Raw genomic sequence first — 16591 nt, forward strand, 5'->3', positions numbered from 1 at the left:
TGCATGAAGTGAGGCAGGCAGAGTGAGCCCCAGGAAAACGCTGGTTGTGTAGTGCTGGCGTGGCCCTACCGGCCCCCGTCCTCGCCGTTTCCTATAGCCAGGAGAGCCTCGAGGTCGGTTCCCTTCAGTCCGTACTGAAGCAGCTCCTTGGCTGCGTCCACATTCTCTGGGACGCGTTCCACACACTCGTGCAGCACCCACGAGCGCTTGCGGATCTTACTCTGGATGGGACATAGGGAGTAAACAGAAAGTGTGAAAGTTCAGGAGAAATGACAGAGGGAGGGGCGGGTGTGAAAAGAAACTGGCAAAAAAAAAAAAAAAAAAAAAAATGATGAAACAGAGTTAAGGGGGTTGCACTTCCCTTAAGCATGTACTCTTCTCACTCACCCACTCGTATTTTATTTTTCCTACCAGATCTACTGCGAGGAATACCAAACATCAGACTCCCTCTTAATAACCACATCTCCTCCTCACTTCTTCCACCTCTTACCAGGTAGTCCTGTATTGACGCATGGCTGACAGTGCTCTTCCTCCACTGCCTCTGGTAGACCAGGTCGGAGTCCAGGTTATAAGCCTGGGCGAGAGACAGGGCTTCACCGTATTCCTCATTGTCGATCTGTGAAACATATCAGAAGGTTTCTGCCTTTTTACCTTCAGATGAATGTTCCTATGGATGTTACAAGAAGCTTGAATTGATTTAACAATTACTCTAATTACATAGCACAATCAGTTTTCTGAGCGATGTGGGCGAAAAAAACACACAACTGCATAACAATGTATTTATAATTCGACGTCTGTGTCTACTTTTTAATGCAATAATCATCTCAAGGGCATATTATGCATTTAATTTCCATGCAGAGCTCCCAAAACATAATTATATTAACAAATAAATTAAATTAATTAGAATCTTATTGTACTCAAAGCAAATCTATGGGAAACAAAAACAGCCCAGTTATTTATCATAATTAATGTCTGTTCTGAAGAAAACTAAAAGGACCAGTAGAACATGTAGATTTCAATCTGTGCAGCATCAGTGTGAATAGGTCTGCTAGAGAGGAATAAGGAGAAAAGGCTGGGGGGGGGGGGGGGGGGGGGGGGGGTAAAATATTTGGGCAGTGCTCAACGCTCCGCCATTTATGACACTGTTTGCATGCACTCAGACGAAGTGTTCACCAACATCCTGATTAGGTGATGTTAGTTAGCGCCGTCTAATTTAATGTGTTGAAACGCTGCTGTAACATTTGGTCAACACTGAATAAAATGAGAACAACAACAGCATCACGCTGCAAATGTAATAAATGCATTAAAAATGGGCTCGTGGTCTATCGTGCCACAGAATGAGTGTGAAAGTGCACAAGCACACTACAACCACACACACACACCCTGGGTATTCGTCTCCGTGTGTGTAGGAGTACAAAGCAACACATTAGCCAGACTGCGGTTCCTCGAGGGCAATAAGAACCCCACACAGTTAAACCTCACGTAGGAGGACATCAAAAACTGCTTCCGTCTCTCTCTGGATTCAACTAATAAAACTGTTAGCAGCCCTGCCAGTGTGCTACTCATACAGCCAGGGTTACGCCACCCGGCGCATCATCGACAACACTTGAAGAGGCTGGCTCGAGGAAACAACCTGGAATGACTCCTTGCAGCGCGGCGGCAGCGTAACGGACTGCGAGCTTTGACTGAGGTGACTCAGGAGGAGGGATCGGGCCGCTGAACGACACGGTGTGGCGTGGAAAAGTCAGACCCAACACATCTACTGTAACACAAGCATATGCAGGCGCTGACACGCGCTATTAATCAAACACGCATGCATGCGTGGACGCCCTCACACACATGATAGCATGTGTCAAACACAGAAGAGCAGCAGCAGCAGCTGGGGAAGTGCCGCAGGTACCAAGTGCACAAACAGACAATAATGATCTACTACTATGTAAGTCTCCACGTCTCAGGATTGATGGTGATGACTAATGGCTTCTAATGATGATGACAATGATGAAGAAGGCAGTAGATGATAGGTCATAAAATTGACTGATGAACCGAGCTCGAACTCTGGAGCGCTGAGTGCTGATACTCACTGTGCCTCGTGATGGAGCGTGTTGTTGTCTTTACCACAATTTGTAAGGAGACGCAATACCAGTCATATTTCTAATGCAGCAATTAGCATTTCAGAGGAACCCGAGGGACTGAGAAAAAGGCCTTAAAGCAGCCTGCACATCTTTCCGTGCTCATTGCTCTAGAGCGAAACTTTGGAGCTGATCCAACATAACAATAGCACGTCCCTGAGCTGGCACTGGATTTTTTTTTTTTTTGTGTCACAAATACTTTCAGATGAGCTTTTCATAATTCTGTCAACAACCAAACAGGTATATAACAGTCATCAGCTGGTGATAAACAGGAGTTTTACGGTAAATGTGAACCCACCGGTGAAGACAATTGACAACTGCTCTTAGATTCCTCCCCCTATTGCCAGAAATCATTCTGTGACTCATCAGTCAGTGTGAGTGGAAGGGAGGCTTCAAAACAAAAAAGAGGTCTGGTGTAATTAAGAATGGAGCAGCTTTGAAAATACAAAACAGGTAATATCAGTGCTTTTGTGGGAATAAATTTATAAGCGTGGGAAGGAGAACCGCGTGTCAGCACTGGAATTGTTGTTTAGATTGCTGAGCTAAAGGAACATTCAAATGGAAACAAGAAAACTATTCCGGCACGAGCACTGACGGAAGCTTTTGTCGCCTAAGCACATAATGATTTTGTTGTGTGTACCGCAATGAATAAGTAAACGGCAGCGAAAACGACTCTTTATTTCCTCCCCAATTGTGGATATGTTACCTTATCCTGCAGGCTCCTGAATAACGCGCCGCGTTCGCTACTTGAATTGTCAAACAAAAGCGCGGGTCAGCACAGGTCAAATCTATTATGTGGCTGGCGTGAAATATGAATAATGTCGCATCAGTGAGCACCTAGACAATAAGCTAAATTCCTATTGGCTCACTCCGCTAACGTTATACACAGGAGTGACGCTAGCGAGACGACGAAGCACTTTGAGCCAAGTGTAATATATTCATGCTTCCATCCTGACTGTGACATTTATATTGGCAGCAACAAGGCAACCAATGCTTCAGATATTCCTTAACTTCACTCAAAAAAAAGTCTAAACATGAACAATGCACCCGTGTGAATCATGATGCTGATACAATTCAATTCACCCAAGTTAGGGAGCGATTCACAAAGTAACAGTTGAGGCCAAATCGACTGCCCTACATTTCTATCTCTGCTCCACAGCAACTCGAAACTCTTTTCTCTGAGCACCAAGGCCATGGCGCTCCCAGCGTGGCTTTTTATAGTAAAAAGGTGCACAACTTAAACAGCGGCCATACAGTCACGCATGAGTTAGCATTTCTTTTCCTCTAGAACTAAATTCAAAAGATGTTTCAAGCAGAAAATGTTCAAATGTGACTTGACAGAATGGTGGAAGATTCAAAAGGAAGACACAAATAAAATTCCCATCCCTTAAAAGATGCTCTGGCCTGTTCTAAATGCTAAGAGGCGCAATCTGTGGGTTTTGACTGTTTTATAGCAAATCCTGCAGTAAAATTCAGTTTTAACAAGCACAAGCGGAGTAATTATAATAGCTAACTCTCTGTTTGACAGCCTCCTACCTTCCTCTGGTACAGTTCCTCTGGTGTCGTTGACCTCAGGCTGACCAGACGGTAGTTCTTGATGACGGTGCGGGGTCGTTTGCGTGGCGGGGCGAAGCGCTCCATCTCCGTCACGTAATACAGGCCTTGCTTGATGTAGCCAAAGTAGCGGGCTTTGGCCGACGACTCGTCGTCTGAGTCAGAGTCGCCTCCGTCGTCGCCCTCCTCGTCGTCGCTGGCCCCGCCGCTCAGGTTGCTCTCCAGACGCCCACGCTTTTGGGCCAGCTTCACCTCACACTGCAGATGCAAAAACACAGCATCACAAAAGGGATGGAGGGAAACAAAATGAATCTGTTGAAACCAAGTCAAAGCATGTAAAGGCTTTAAACATAAACATATGGATTGGAAGGGTCCATAAGATCACAGTTGTCTTTTTATATAACAATGCATCTGTCTTTTTGGCCCAAATCACATCAAGTGATTGCTGCAAAAATGCCAGTAACTGAAACCGTCGGATTTGGAGGCGCTGCCCACAGCGTCGTCTGATACCGAGTGCGGACACTGCAGCTGCCAGCAGAAAGAAGCGAATTAAAAATGCAGCACACAGCGCAGCACAGTTAACATTGAGCTGTGCTTAGGCTGGTAAACACACTTCATTTCATGCTCTCCTCCCGGATCAGCAGGCTGTCTGGACACAACACAACACAACACAACAACAAGGTCGAGCTGCTCGATAGAAAACTTAAATCCAAGCTGTCCGAAGCTTTTATTTTCTCTTTCCTCCAAATTGTCTCGTCCTGTTCTCCAGTTCGGCGATTGCCTCAGCCGGAGAAAATTATTTGCCCGTATTTCATTCCACTGCTCATATTTTTGCGGAGATGCCCTTCTGGGTTTTAGCTGGTGGGAGAAGAGTATTGGACCCTCCAGCAGAGCTTTGCTCCCAGCCAGGGGTTATGAAAGATTTAGCACCTGTTAAACATTAAGCACCTTAATCAATGAAGAGCTAAAGCAGTGTCTACAGTGTTGAACCAATTCACTACACAAAGCTCACTTTTGGCCACTAATTCATGTAAATAGGGCCAACGAATCATTAGAACCACCTCCTGATGTAAACACTCCAGTCAATAATAAACATACAGCAGAATATCCATCTGTCGGTTTAAACAGAAGCTAATAGCGAGGCCTTACGACCCGAATGATGGGACGAGGAGGATGTACTTAACCACATACTGTACCACATGCATACCACTGTTTAGACAGTTACCTCCAGGCTGAGGAAACCCCCGTCGTGTGCAGCCGTGACCCGAGGCGAGGGCTCGAACCACTCGCACGACTTGCCCAGGAGGTTGAGGAGCGTCCTGGCCGACGACACGGTGACGGAGCCCGAACATCGCGCCAGAATCAACACGTTATCGCTCCACCAGCTGACGTCCACCAGCGGGTAGTACTGCTCCTTATCTGGGACACATACGGAGAGACATATGGGCAGTAATATGGACGCGACAGCACACGGGAGACGGACACGAGCCAATAGATCTGTTTGAAAGTTTTCCTAGAAAAGGCTTGTTTGTAAATTCTGCCTTTCACTGTGGACACGTCCATCAGTAGTAATGCAAGGGGTAAGAACTTAGAGATTATTGTTTACATAAGCTGTCACAGCTGTCATTACTGGCCCAAAACTGTCAAAAGAGACTGTACAGCTGCACAAGCAGGCATACTGTACACACACAAGGAAAATGTCTGCTAGCTTTGGAGTATGGTATAGGGCAGCATGTCTGAATAACTGTATAATTCAGTGAATAGACCATGTCAAAGATCATTAAATTGTGTCCAGTGCACATTGCTGTGTCAGCAGCAGGGTTCGCTCTCTTTAGTCCTTGAGGCCCAAATACCTTTTATCTTCTTCCTTCTCTCCAGTGATGTCTTCCACTCTGGGTTGATCTCCTCAAATCCCGGCTGCGGGGAGGACCGAAGGGTGGTGGAAACGAAAGGAGAGAGAGAAAGAGAGAGCGAGTGGGTGAGGAAATTAATCTGCTAACACTGTTTACACTTTACAGCAAGCACGCGCTCGTGCACACACACACACACACACACACACACACACACACACACACACACACACACACACACACACACACACACACACACACACACACACACACGAGCAACAACAAACATTCCACGAAGGAAAGTTCTGTTTATGTGCAGTACACATACAGCACTCTCTCTCTCTCTCTCGGCCGCTCGCTCACTTACAGAGAGATTACATTAATACAGTCAGTGAAGCATCTAATGTACAAAATATTAGAAGGACATGCAGCAGCAATGCACAGATGTACCCTGTAAAAGGACATCTAGCACACACAAAGGGCTTATACTGTACACAGACCTGTTGGTCTTGGCTCCATGCAGCCCTCTGTTTAAGGGAGGGCACGTCCCACAGAGACAGGCGGCCGGAGAAGTGGATGACTGCCAGCAGGGTGCCGTCGGGACTCAGGCTCATGCGGAAAACACCGTCCTGGACAGCACAAAACGCACGGAGATGGGATTTTTATTCAAAACGTGTTCCGTAGTTTTTTGTTCCCCCTTTGATTAGCAACAAGGTGAACAACAATAGAAAAAAGAAGTTTTACCTTTTCATCTCCTTGTTTTGAAAAGAACCTGAAGCTGGGCATCCGAAAGAAACTTCTCTTCTGATTCTAACACACAAAAGAGCAGGTGATGAAACAATCTGGGTGGTGTGTGTGTGTGTGTGTGTGTGTGTGTGTGTGGTATTTAACACGCATGGTTTCCTCACCACGCTGACATCGTCCTCATAGCTGGTGACCTGCTTGTAGTGTGGCGAGCCGGACAGAGCCCTCCAGGCGCTGAGACCGCAGCACGAGGCCTTAGACGAACAGTCAGTCCCCGACTCGCAGCCTCCCACCAGCAGCAATCTGAAAAACAAGCACGCGCACACTGATGCCTCTAACCTTCAGGACTGTACCCCAGCACATCTATGAGGACTACACAAAGAACAGCAAACGAAGGCGGTTAGCGTGGAGGGGGCCATTGCCCCGACTGGGTCCGGGCTGAGGTATAATGTAATAATGTAATCACACTGCTGTAGGGCCATTTAGCAAAGCACAGAATTAATTACTGTTTATCAGTGAAAAAAGTCTATATGGAGTTAATGAGCACAAACAGCACCACAGTGACCACTGATCTGTAGGCTTCTCCTTGAGGTAAGACAGAGGAGATGCGACAATCTGGGACTCAGGAGCAGATGAAGCAGCGCTGCTTGACTCAACACTGCCCCCTGGTGCATGAAGCAGCAGACAGGGGCCACTTTATGTAGACATAGCTTGTGTCTTACATGTTAGTTTTCCTGCATAGCGTTTTTATATGGTTGAACTTCAATCTGACGCCAGACTACTACTAACAGCTCCATATCATGCACATACTGTCTGAACATTCATTCTTTCTGTAGTTCCGATCATAAAACAGGATGTCTAGGTGTACACCTGGAAACAATCCCACAGTGCTTACAATGCCATCTGTGCACTACATAATGAAAACATGCAAACTCTTCATCACGACATGTTGTCATGTAATGAACTTCAAATTCCTCCGCCAGCTTCAGTTGCCTTTGTCTCAATCCCGTCCGGCTCCCGCCGTCGCCGACCCAGTTCTCGCGCGGGGATCATTAAAGTTTCATCTCATCTATCACTTGGCAAACACTTGACAGTGTCTGCCAAAATCCATTAAGCCGCCAAACCAAGCTTCACCAGCCAAAGCAAACCTGGTTCATGCAGGCGTGCTAAAAACAGCGAGGTCACCGGGTGTGAGGGAGACACAATTAACTGAAACCTTTAAATGCTACGTGGCGAAGGAGGCCAAGGACATCGTGGACTGCCGTGGTCTGTTCCTGCACATATTTAATTATTTCTCATCTCATTTATTCCTGAGTAAGCCCTTTGGCCCTCCTCCATAATGTAACATCTTATGACTGTGTAGGACTGTCTGTAATAGAAACGCTTGGGACTCTTCCTCTTTTTGGAATGTACTGTACATCTCATTGCCAGCAAAATAGCTGCAGTAAACTTAGTCCTACCACAGTAATCACTATAATACATATATATAATACCAGCACATTGAGGACATGTTGGCGCATACTCATATTGCCCCTAGATGTCAAATGATGAAAGTATCTGAAATCACTCGTATTCGAGCGGTACATGGCTTCACAGAAGATCAGCGGCATCGGGCTTAAAGAGGAAAACCGAGTCAATGCATATAAAGAAGTCCAAGATGTCTGTATTTGAATGTATGAAAAATACTGGTGATGAAAAGCTGTTCTAATAGAAGTAGTCTCGGGCTTTAGCAGCAAGTAAATGTGGGCCTAAATTGCAGAGCACTGCCATTGATGGATTTAAAGCTGAATCTTGACAAAAAAAAAAAAAAGTTCATTTCTCAAAAAGCCATTATTTCAAATATATTGTTCAAGCATTCCAGGCTGACAGGATGTTGAATTGGGGACTAAAGGTTACATACCGGTGGCCTGGGTGGTAAACAGCCGAGGTGATGCCGTGGGAGTGGTGTGCAGCAAAACTGAAACTGTGGTTCTCCTGGAAGTTCTGGTTGGTTCCCACACTGAGAGGAAGAGAAGGAGGGGGGGGGGGGGGGGGGGGGGGGGGGGGGTTACAGGTGCTGTGATAAGACATATCAGTGAAGTCCGCCACATTGAAACACAAAACACTTGAGTTGAAAATGTTAATGGTGCGACAAAAGCTGTTTTAGGGACGATGACAGAGCAATTTCAATCCGAGCTGCAATTAAAATGAGACACAGCAAGATATAGAATATAACTTAAGTGGGCAATCTAAATGAGATCGGTATTAGAAGAGATGCGGTGTAATTTGTGTTGGCATATCTCATCGGGGAAATGTTTTCTTGCAATGTAAATGATTTCAAGGGAAGCAGGAAGGGGTGTGGAGAGAAGACGACGAAGAACAAAGGCAGACAGAGTTGTAAGACTGCCACAGCTGAGCATCCTCCAGACATTTAGGTGTAGAGAAGAGTAGAGCGACTGTCAGGATTCCGCCATGAATCGTAACTCGGTGAGCTGTATTAGAAAGAAGAACTCCATATGGAAAACGAACCCTTAAAAACAAGCCAGCACCTTCAGAGCAAATCTGGTGCAAATGTCTCCCACATCCTAATTATCTCCTCACACACATGCATTGGAACATACAAACGCACAAATCCTGATTGCCTCAAAGGCAGCGGACACTATTTATCTGCCCCTAATAGAGAGATACATCTGCATTTTCTGCCTTCTTCTTAAACATCAATACACACGCAAGGACGAAAGGGGAGACCTGGAGCACATGATGTGTTCTGATGGAAAAGCAACGCACCCATGAGAAAAGGACATTGGGAGACGTTTGCATGTGTGCATTCAACAAAATCAAATATTAATAACCACACATTTGAAATTTGGGTTTGAATAAGCAGGATAATTGGTATTCACACAGCCCCTGAATGTTTACATATAGATAAGAATGCAGCATCAAATTATCGCACAGAAAGGATGCACTGTCCCATAAAGGTTGGAACATACATCGCACGCATATAAATCAGATGATAATAAAGCATTTCAGAATCATCCTGGCTGTTGAAGGTGAGACCAAGTTAAAGCAGGCCTGTTTGAGGACGTGCTCACTTATGCTGAAAAGAACAGATGCAGCCGCTGCAGGAGTTAAACTGAGTTAAAACGTGAGATGACAGGTCAAAGTGGAAAGTGTGAACGTGAAAGTTTGCATGGAAGGAGTGAAAGCAGCAGACTTGTCAACATTCACGCTGTCGGTTCAGATAAAGTGGGAATTGTAAAAATGAATCACTGTTTGTGTTTAAACAGAAAGAGGAAGCTGCATTTAACGGTGACAGTACGAATTAGAGGAGTTGGTGTTTGTTCAAAACTAATAAGCTGTGACTTGAAAGGTTGTCAGACTGAACATAAGAATTAAAAATGGAGCTGAAATTGAAGTTAAACAGATAAATGCTGGGAAAACATCCATTGACCAGAAATCTCAGTACATTCTCAGTGGAACCGTTCAGTGGCTCACCTGACCAGATAGCTCTTCAGCCCGCCGCCGTACGTGATGACAAGCAGCTCAGCTGACCACTGGGCGCTGGTCGTGTACTCCAGGAAGATCAGGCCTGCCACTGCGCAGCTGAAATCCCCAGGAAAACTCGCACCCTGCGTTGACAAGAGAGAAAGTCAGCTCAACTGTGAGCGATGACCAAAGGACATAGACCCTGAAAACAGGGAACAGATCACAGACTGATAAAGTGAAAGTGGGAGAAATGCGGAAAGGACATTTGGGGGAGGGAGGGGTATATTGTATTTTTTATGCTTTGTGCCCTTTTTCAAATTAGCTTTTTTATCATCTCCTCCAGAAAGTCACCGTTGTGTGCACTTAACAGTGACAAACAAGGGAAAGCACACAGCAGAGCAAAGGCTGCAGACACACACACACCGCAGACGAATAACAAAAGGAGAAGTCACTGAAGGAATGAGGATCACAGACTTCAAGAGATGAGTGTGGCTGGGGATAAGGCCGAGTGTCTGTGCTCATCATCTCTGACAGGGCAGATAGAGGAATAAAAGGAATGATGGATAGAAATGAACGAGTGATGATGCGCGGCGCACAGAGGGCATTAAAGTGACGGCGAGCGGCAGATGGACTCGAATTGGCAGCGTGGGGAGAGAAGCTGAGCGACAGACATGCAGGGATGAGAGAGACGCTGGAGGACGGGAGGAGAACAGGATCAAGGAAGGAACCGTGGGCACGTGTGAAAAATTAAAGAGCAGAGGTGGTGAAGAGAAGTTTGCTACAGAGACATGAGGGAACTTAAACATGCTACAGCGAAACAGCAGAGTGTGGCACATTTTTTTTTACTCTGCCTCAGTGTGCCACCAAAAACTTTAAAACCCCGTCAGACGCGACATATTGTAATGAAACCAACACAGTCAGAGAGAGAAAGGATGAAAATAAGGGAAATAATACTGAAACCAAGCCAAATGAATACTGGGTTTCCATATGCTGCTCCTTCACTTCACAATCACTTCTAATTAGTATCAGTACGTGCACAGAGGGGAAAAAAAGGCCAATGCAACAACAGCGTAGGGGAGATACAGGTTGTTTATCCGTCGAGGAGGAGGGGTCGTCATGGTTACCGGCGGGATGACGAAGAGTTCACTGCCCATGAGGTCGAAAAGGCGCACGGTGCCCGTGCTCTCGGCGTAGGCCAGCAGGGTGCAGTCATGGCTCCACGCCACCCTTCGCCACTGGGGGTTTGGGTCCTTCGGCACTGTAAAAATAGAGACTCGTGAGCTCACACAAAGAATGACAAAAAGATTCAGAAGCCAAGGGTTTCCGATAAAGCCGAATGAGAAAACTCTCCGAATAAGCCCCGGTGTTCTGTGGCGCCGGTGATGAATACAGATGGGAGAGAGGGATAAAGCTAACACCATAGATCAACACAGTGTGTCCAAGGACCTATCCAATTCATCTATGAATGATAGCCGGAGTAATACATCTCAATAATTGTCTGCCAAAGAGGACCGTGAGCATACACACATCCAGAGCGAGAGGGGGAGAGAAAGGTGTGGAGAGGAGAAGGGAGGGAGGGAGGGAGGGAGGAGAGCGGAGATCATAAATCCAGCTTTTACTCAAGTATACGCTACTGTTTCAACAATCTGCTGGCTCAGCAGTGCTGTGAGTGTAACCATATCGCCGTGATGAAGCACATCCCTGCCTGCTGGCACTTCCTCAAGGCTCCCCTGTCATATTTCCCCTCACGCTGAAGAATAGGGCCAGTCTGGCGGGCTCCCGGTCCCCAATCTGGTTTGAATACCTGATTATCTTGCGACATATTAAACCATAGGGAACTAATGAGGTGGGACTTTTTTTTCTTTTTTGCACAAATACAATCTGGCGTCCAACATTTCAGGCCCAACATTTATTACAGGCTCAGATTTTAGCATTTGCAGAGCAGTGTGAAACATAATACGCCACCACGGTGGCTGTGCCTGCTAAGCAATAAAGTTATAAGAGGGAAGTTATGTTTTTGTTAATATCACATAACAGCGCTACTGGCGTCTATTGTATTGAATTTCTTGGCTGAGGAATGCTGCTGCAACCCCTGGTGGGCAATACTGCAAACGAATGGAGGCGTCGGATATTGTATGACTAGAATTTTAAATGAAGAACAAAGGGAAGAAGTGGGAGGCGAGACAGAGAGAGAGAGAGAGAGAGACACGTGCTGGAAGGAAAGAGCCAGAAACAATGACTCCGGCACCTACTGAGACAAATAATAGAACCTAAAGCCCTAAGTATTGTCAAGCACCTCAGGAAGTAGGCGATTTAACACACCTCTGAGGCTCTGATCTGAGGAGGAGCAGACGAGAACATTGAGCCATTATGAGACGCACAGACACAGTACCTCTGTTCTGCTCTTGTTGTTTTGCCTATTTCGCCTCCTATTTTCACCCAGGCTCATCTGCGTTATGAACATTATGCAGCATGTTGTTCTGCAGCTGAGAGGGCTCTATTTCCACATAGATGGCTTTTTTGGGAAGCTGGAAAATTGGATGCTACTGTCCTGCTTTTCCCCCCCCCTCCCCTGCAAGAGGTGGTGGGTGTGGAAGTTGTGGAGAATTACACCCGACGACCCAATGGAAGTCTCCTATCAAGAGCTTTGCACATGCATTTATCAGAGCTCAACGCTTATGAATTATGTACGGGGGTGGGAGACGACTCCACTGTAATAGGAGCAGACAGGGAGGGAGGGGAGGCTGATGCACAGGTGTGGATGTGCCAACATGCACACAAGACCACACAGTAGCGGCACATGCTGTAACACACACACAGCCGCCCGCGCGTGCATGCGCCTCCATTAAAAGAAAATGCTATTAAAGGCAGGATCACAGCAAAATCCATTAGGAGAAATCTCCGTGAAATGAAGTAAAAGTAAAATGAAAAGGAGAGATGAAATGGAATGAAAACGAGGAGGGAGGCTGGGGTTTACATGAGCCCAGAGGCTACTGTTATCCACACTATGAACCAGACTATTAGAACAACGACCCACAATGACGGCCAGCCGGAGCAGAACAAATATAGATTGAGAGAAAGGGTGGGAGAGAGGACAAGAATGAGAAAGTGAGGAGGGCAAGATGTACACGAAGCGGCCGAGGAGAGTAAGCCTGACGTCAAATAACACTGAACAACAAAATCCAGCCTGTCTCCCAGCTGTTGCTGAGACAGCTTGCGTGTGACCGCAGGGTGCCGACGTGTGCTGCCGAGTGACAGTGAAAATGTTTGCGTCTGCTTTTAACAACGTGACCATCCATGAACACAGGGATGACAGCTTTTTATAAACCTGTGTGAAGGTGTTGCACATCTGGTAGAGACAGAGATTTTGGTATTAATTTAAATGGGCTACCAGATGACTCCTGTGTCCAACAGCCCTGGGCTTTATTATAAACACCAACCTGTTAATCTTGGCTGCTTGTCTACTGTTTAGCACTGGGCGTCTAAAGCCTCCATCGCTTCCTGCTGTTTAATTGTTCTGATCTGAAGTTCGGGCCTCGCGTCCTTCATATGCACAGCGCGCAGTTCTAATAGCTAATCAAAAAAAAAAATCAAGCCAATTTACTTGTTATCAGTCTGTTTTAATGAGTTGCGGTGTAGAGGACGAGCATGATTATCTCTGATGCTTTTCACAGTTTCTCTCTCGGTCCAATTAGCCACCAAGGCCCATGCATGCTTTTGAAGACACACAAGTAAATTAAAACTACGCATGACTGTTTAGATGTGGCTGCGTCTTTTGATAGCTGGAGCTATTCAAGGCAAGATGCATAGCACATCTCTTATCATTATACTATAGGGTTATGAAGGCTAGTAATAATGACATCAGCACTATAATAAATTAAAGATTTTTAAGAAATTAAGCAGGAAACAAGGTGTCAATTCTTCAAGAATCACAGCTCTCTTCAGCAAGGGATATTTAGTAATGACAGGCAAATCAACCCATTACTTCGTTTTATGATGTTCTCACACACAACTACATTACAAGGACACAAATTATATTAGAGCTCTAATAGTACAACCTATAAAAGATAAGTGCATGACATAAAGGGCTACAAACAAGCACATCACACTGAATGCACTGCAGCAACGACCATTACTATACAATGATAAAACTGTGGGTCTTTATGAGGTGAGCTGTGGAGGTTTAGCTGTCATTTACTGTATGTGGCTGATAACACAGGAGCAGAGAGTCTTACCCTGGCACTTTCCAAGGACTGAGCCAAAGTCATCTCTCACGGACCTGAGGAGCAAACGACAGAGACATTGAACTGCACAGCTAGAAGACACACACACACACACAGAGCCAGGGACACAGCAACACACACATCTGACATGACCTACAGTAGTATGAGGTGGGTTATCACAGCCACTGATAGTCTGCCAGTAGCTCAATGGTTCAAGCAGGGCCTTGAGTAGGCAGTATTTAGACAGGCTCTTCACAGAGCTCAGTGGATAAGGCCTTGAGCTGACTTAACACCCACTCAAACAAGCTGATACCATGAAGAAAGGCTATAAAATACTAGTGTGAACCAGGGAGACAACAGAAACCCACAATAATGCAGTGAGGTCTTGGTCACGAGACTTGACTGCTTTCTGTTACAACAGGTCAGACCACAGCATGTCTGGCTGAAGTGAACATCTTACATATTGAGGTGTATGTAAAAATGATTTCAGGTGTACAGTAGCGGTGGCCTGGTAGCTCTGAAGGTAGAGCATCAGCCTGGGAAGCAGAAGGCCGTGCTTTTGGCATCAGATGCGTCCTTGAGCAAGTACACATTTCACACTAGCTCTCCAGGAGCCGCACTGTGGCTGCCCACTGCTCCCCCAGGGGATGGGTTGAATGTGATCCCAATGTGGGATCAATAAAATTCAATTATTCTTATAGCAGCTGACGTTTACATTATTCTTTTGTTAGCCTTGAGAGGGCAGAACATATTTGTGTACCTGCCTTGCTGCTATTGCTTTTCATTGCTCGTGTGCTCCTTTTAAAACATTACATAGTCAACTTAATAGAGCACAATGATGAGTGAGTACATTTTCTATTTGTGAAGGGGAAATTGGATTAGGTTTTGAAAATAATTACAACCACTCAAAATGAGCACAAACATAGTCATGAAGGCTTTGGTCTCTTTGTCCCTAACATGCACACTCTTAGACAGATTCGTATTTTCAAAATGTGAATTATAATTCCCCTAAAAGTATTAAATGAGAGTCACAATGGTTTACTAAACTGACCCAAATACTTTACTATGACTGATTCTATTGTTAGAGTGGGCAGAAAAAAAAATGTTGGATGCATGTCAATGCTGCAGGAAAGAAAACGTGATAAACTAGCCCATTAATTAAAAGACATTCTATCATTTGCGACACGCAGAAAGAGTGCCTCAAGCAGAGAGGAGGAGTTCAATAATTACCTAATCTCCACACACTGGTCCTGAACCACTGCCAAGAGTTTGCCATTACTGTGGACAAAAGCAAGGCGATGTTACGGAAATGCACAATAAAAACAGAGACGTGAGAAAAAAACACAATGAGAGCTGAGAGAAAAAAAACTGGGGGAAAATGACACTAACAGAAAATGGTTTATATACACACATAGAGTGGGATGGCGAGGACTGGGATAAAGGCTATAAGAATGAGTTACAGAATTGAACAAAGCAAAGATGGTTTCAGGAGGAAATCAGAAAGAAAGGCAGACAGAAACAAACGGGAAGGATCCAGCACGTCGAACTAATAGACATCCACAGCATCAATTGACCACGCTTAATGCTGTCTTACACGGTTAAATCGATAGCCAATTAAAAACTGCCTTTCTCCTTGGTTTGTCTGTTGTAATGAGTACAATTAAATGATTGGCTGAGAGGACACACAAAAGGGAGAAAACCAAGAGAGCGGAATGCTTAGTGCACGTTAGCAACAAAGTAGCCCACGTTCAGGTATTGATCACAGACTCTGTGTGTGTGTGTGTGTGTGTGTGTGTGTGTGTGTGTGTGTGTGTGTGTGTGTGTGTGTGTGTGTGTGTGTGTCTTGCACCTTGCCAGCACCACCTGCCAGTTGATCTGTTTGTTTGCCAGGCGAACAAGACCAGGGAGCAGGGACGAACTGGAGGGGCTAAGGTTCACGGAAGCAGACAAAACGTCAAAGGATTAATTTCACTGAGGGACTGAGCTGACCAGCATTCATGTTATTAACAGGTAACCAGCCTGTCAGTGTGCATCAATATACAGTAAAGTCATTCAAAGACACAGAATCAATAAAAGATTTACACACATTTATAGTTATATCAATGAATTACAGTAAATAAAACAAGCAAACGTCCCATTTTTTACGGAAGAAATTAAAACATCTTAAACCGTAGTTTTACTATTTCATGTTGTTCTAGAGTTTTGAAGATAATTAACCACCTGCTGACCACCACCTGAGGATAAGCAAGCCCTGATACTAGAAAGCATTTTGGCATTCACTGACACACACACAAATGATCCCACCCATGTCTTGTCAATGTACCCAAAATCACAGCACAGTGAACACACATTTGCTTTAACACAATCTAGCAAAGAAATAAATTAACAAATGCATGAACATGTAAGCCATCAAACAAGAGCACAATCTTATAGATTTACTGCAACAAGTAATTATAGTCATGCCTTGTGTACCCAAAATCACAGCACACACACACACACACACACACACACACACACACACACACACACACACACACACACACACACACACAGACAGACAAAAGCCATACAAAAAGCCTACACCAAAATGGAAACTATGAATAAATCAAACAATAAGCAGTTTCTA

At 45.2% G+C, this 16591-nt stretch overlaps 1 protein-coding gene across 2 annotated transcripts in view; it reads right to left on the bottom strand.

Moving 5' to 3' along the window:
• The window catches only part of nbas (NBAS subunit of NRZ tethering complex), a 93672-nt gene that overhangs the window by 76314 nt on the left and 767 nt on the right, over positions 1-16591 (bottom strand). For both annotated transcript variants that reach the window (XM_029141477.3, XM_029141476.3), the window contains exons 4-17: positions 15815-15892; positions 15196-15243; positions 13978-14021; positions 10867-11000; positions 9752-9885; positions 8178-8276; positions 6442-6580; positions 6278-6343; positions 6034-6162; positions 5537-5600; positions 4909-5102; positions 3666-3941; positions 491-616; positions 70-221 (exon numbers count right to left, since the gene is read on the bottom strand). In XM_029141477.3, the coding sequence (XP_028997310.1) occupies positions 70-221; positions 491-616; positions 3666-3941; positions 4909-5102; positions 5537-5600; positions 6034-6162; positions 6278-6343; positions 6442-6580; positions 8178-8276; positions 9752-9885; positions 10867-11000; positions 13978-14021; positions 15196-15243; positions 15815-15892 (1683 nt within the window). The remainder of the gene's footprint in view (positions 1-69; positions 222-490; positions 617-3665; positions 3942-4908; positions 5103-5536; positions 5601-6033; positions 6163-6277; positions 6344-6441; positions 6581-8177; positions 8277-9751; positions 9886-10866; positions 11001-13977; positions 14022-15195; positions 15244-15814; positions 15893-16591) is intronic.

This window comes from Betta splendens, chromosome 24, assembly GCF_900634795.4.
Source record: "Betta splendens chromosome 24, fBetSpl5.4, whole genome shotgun sequence".
Taxonomy (NCBI): domain Eukaryota; kingdom Metazoa; phylum Chordata; class Actinopteri; order Anabantiformes; family Osphronemidae; genus Betta; species Betta splendens.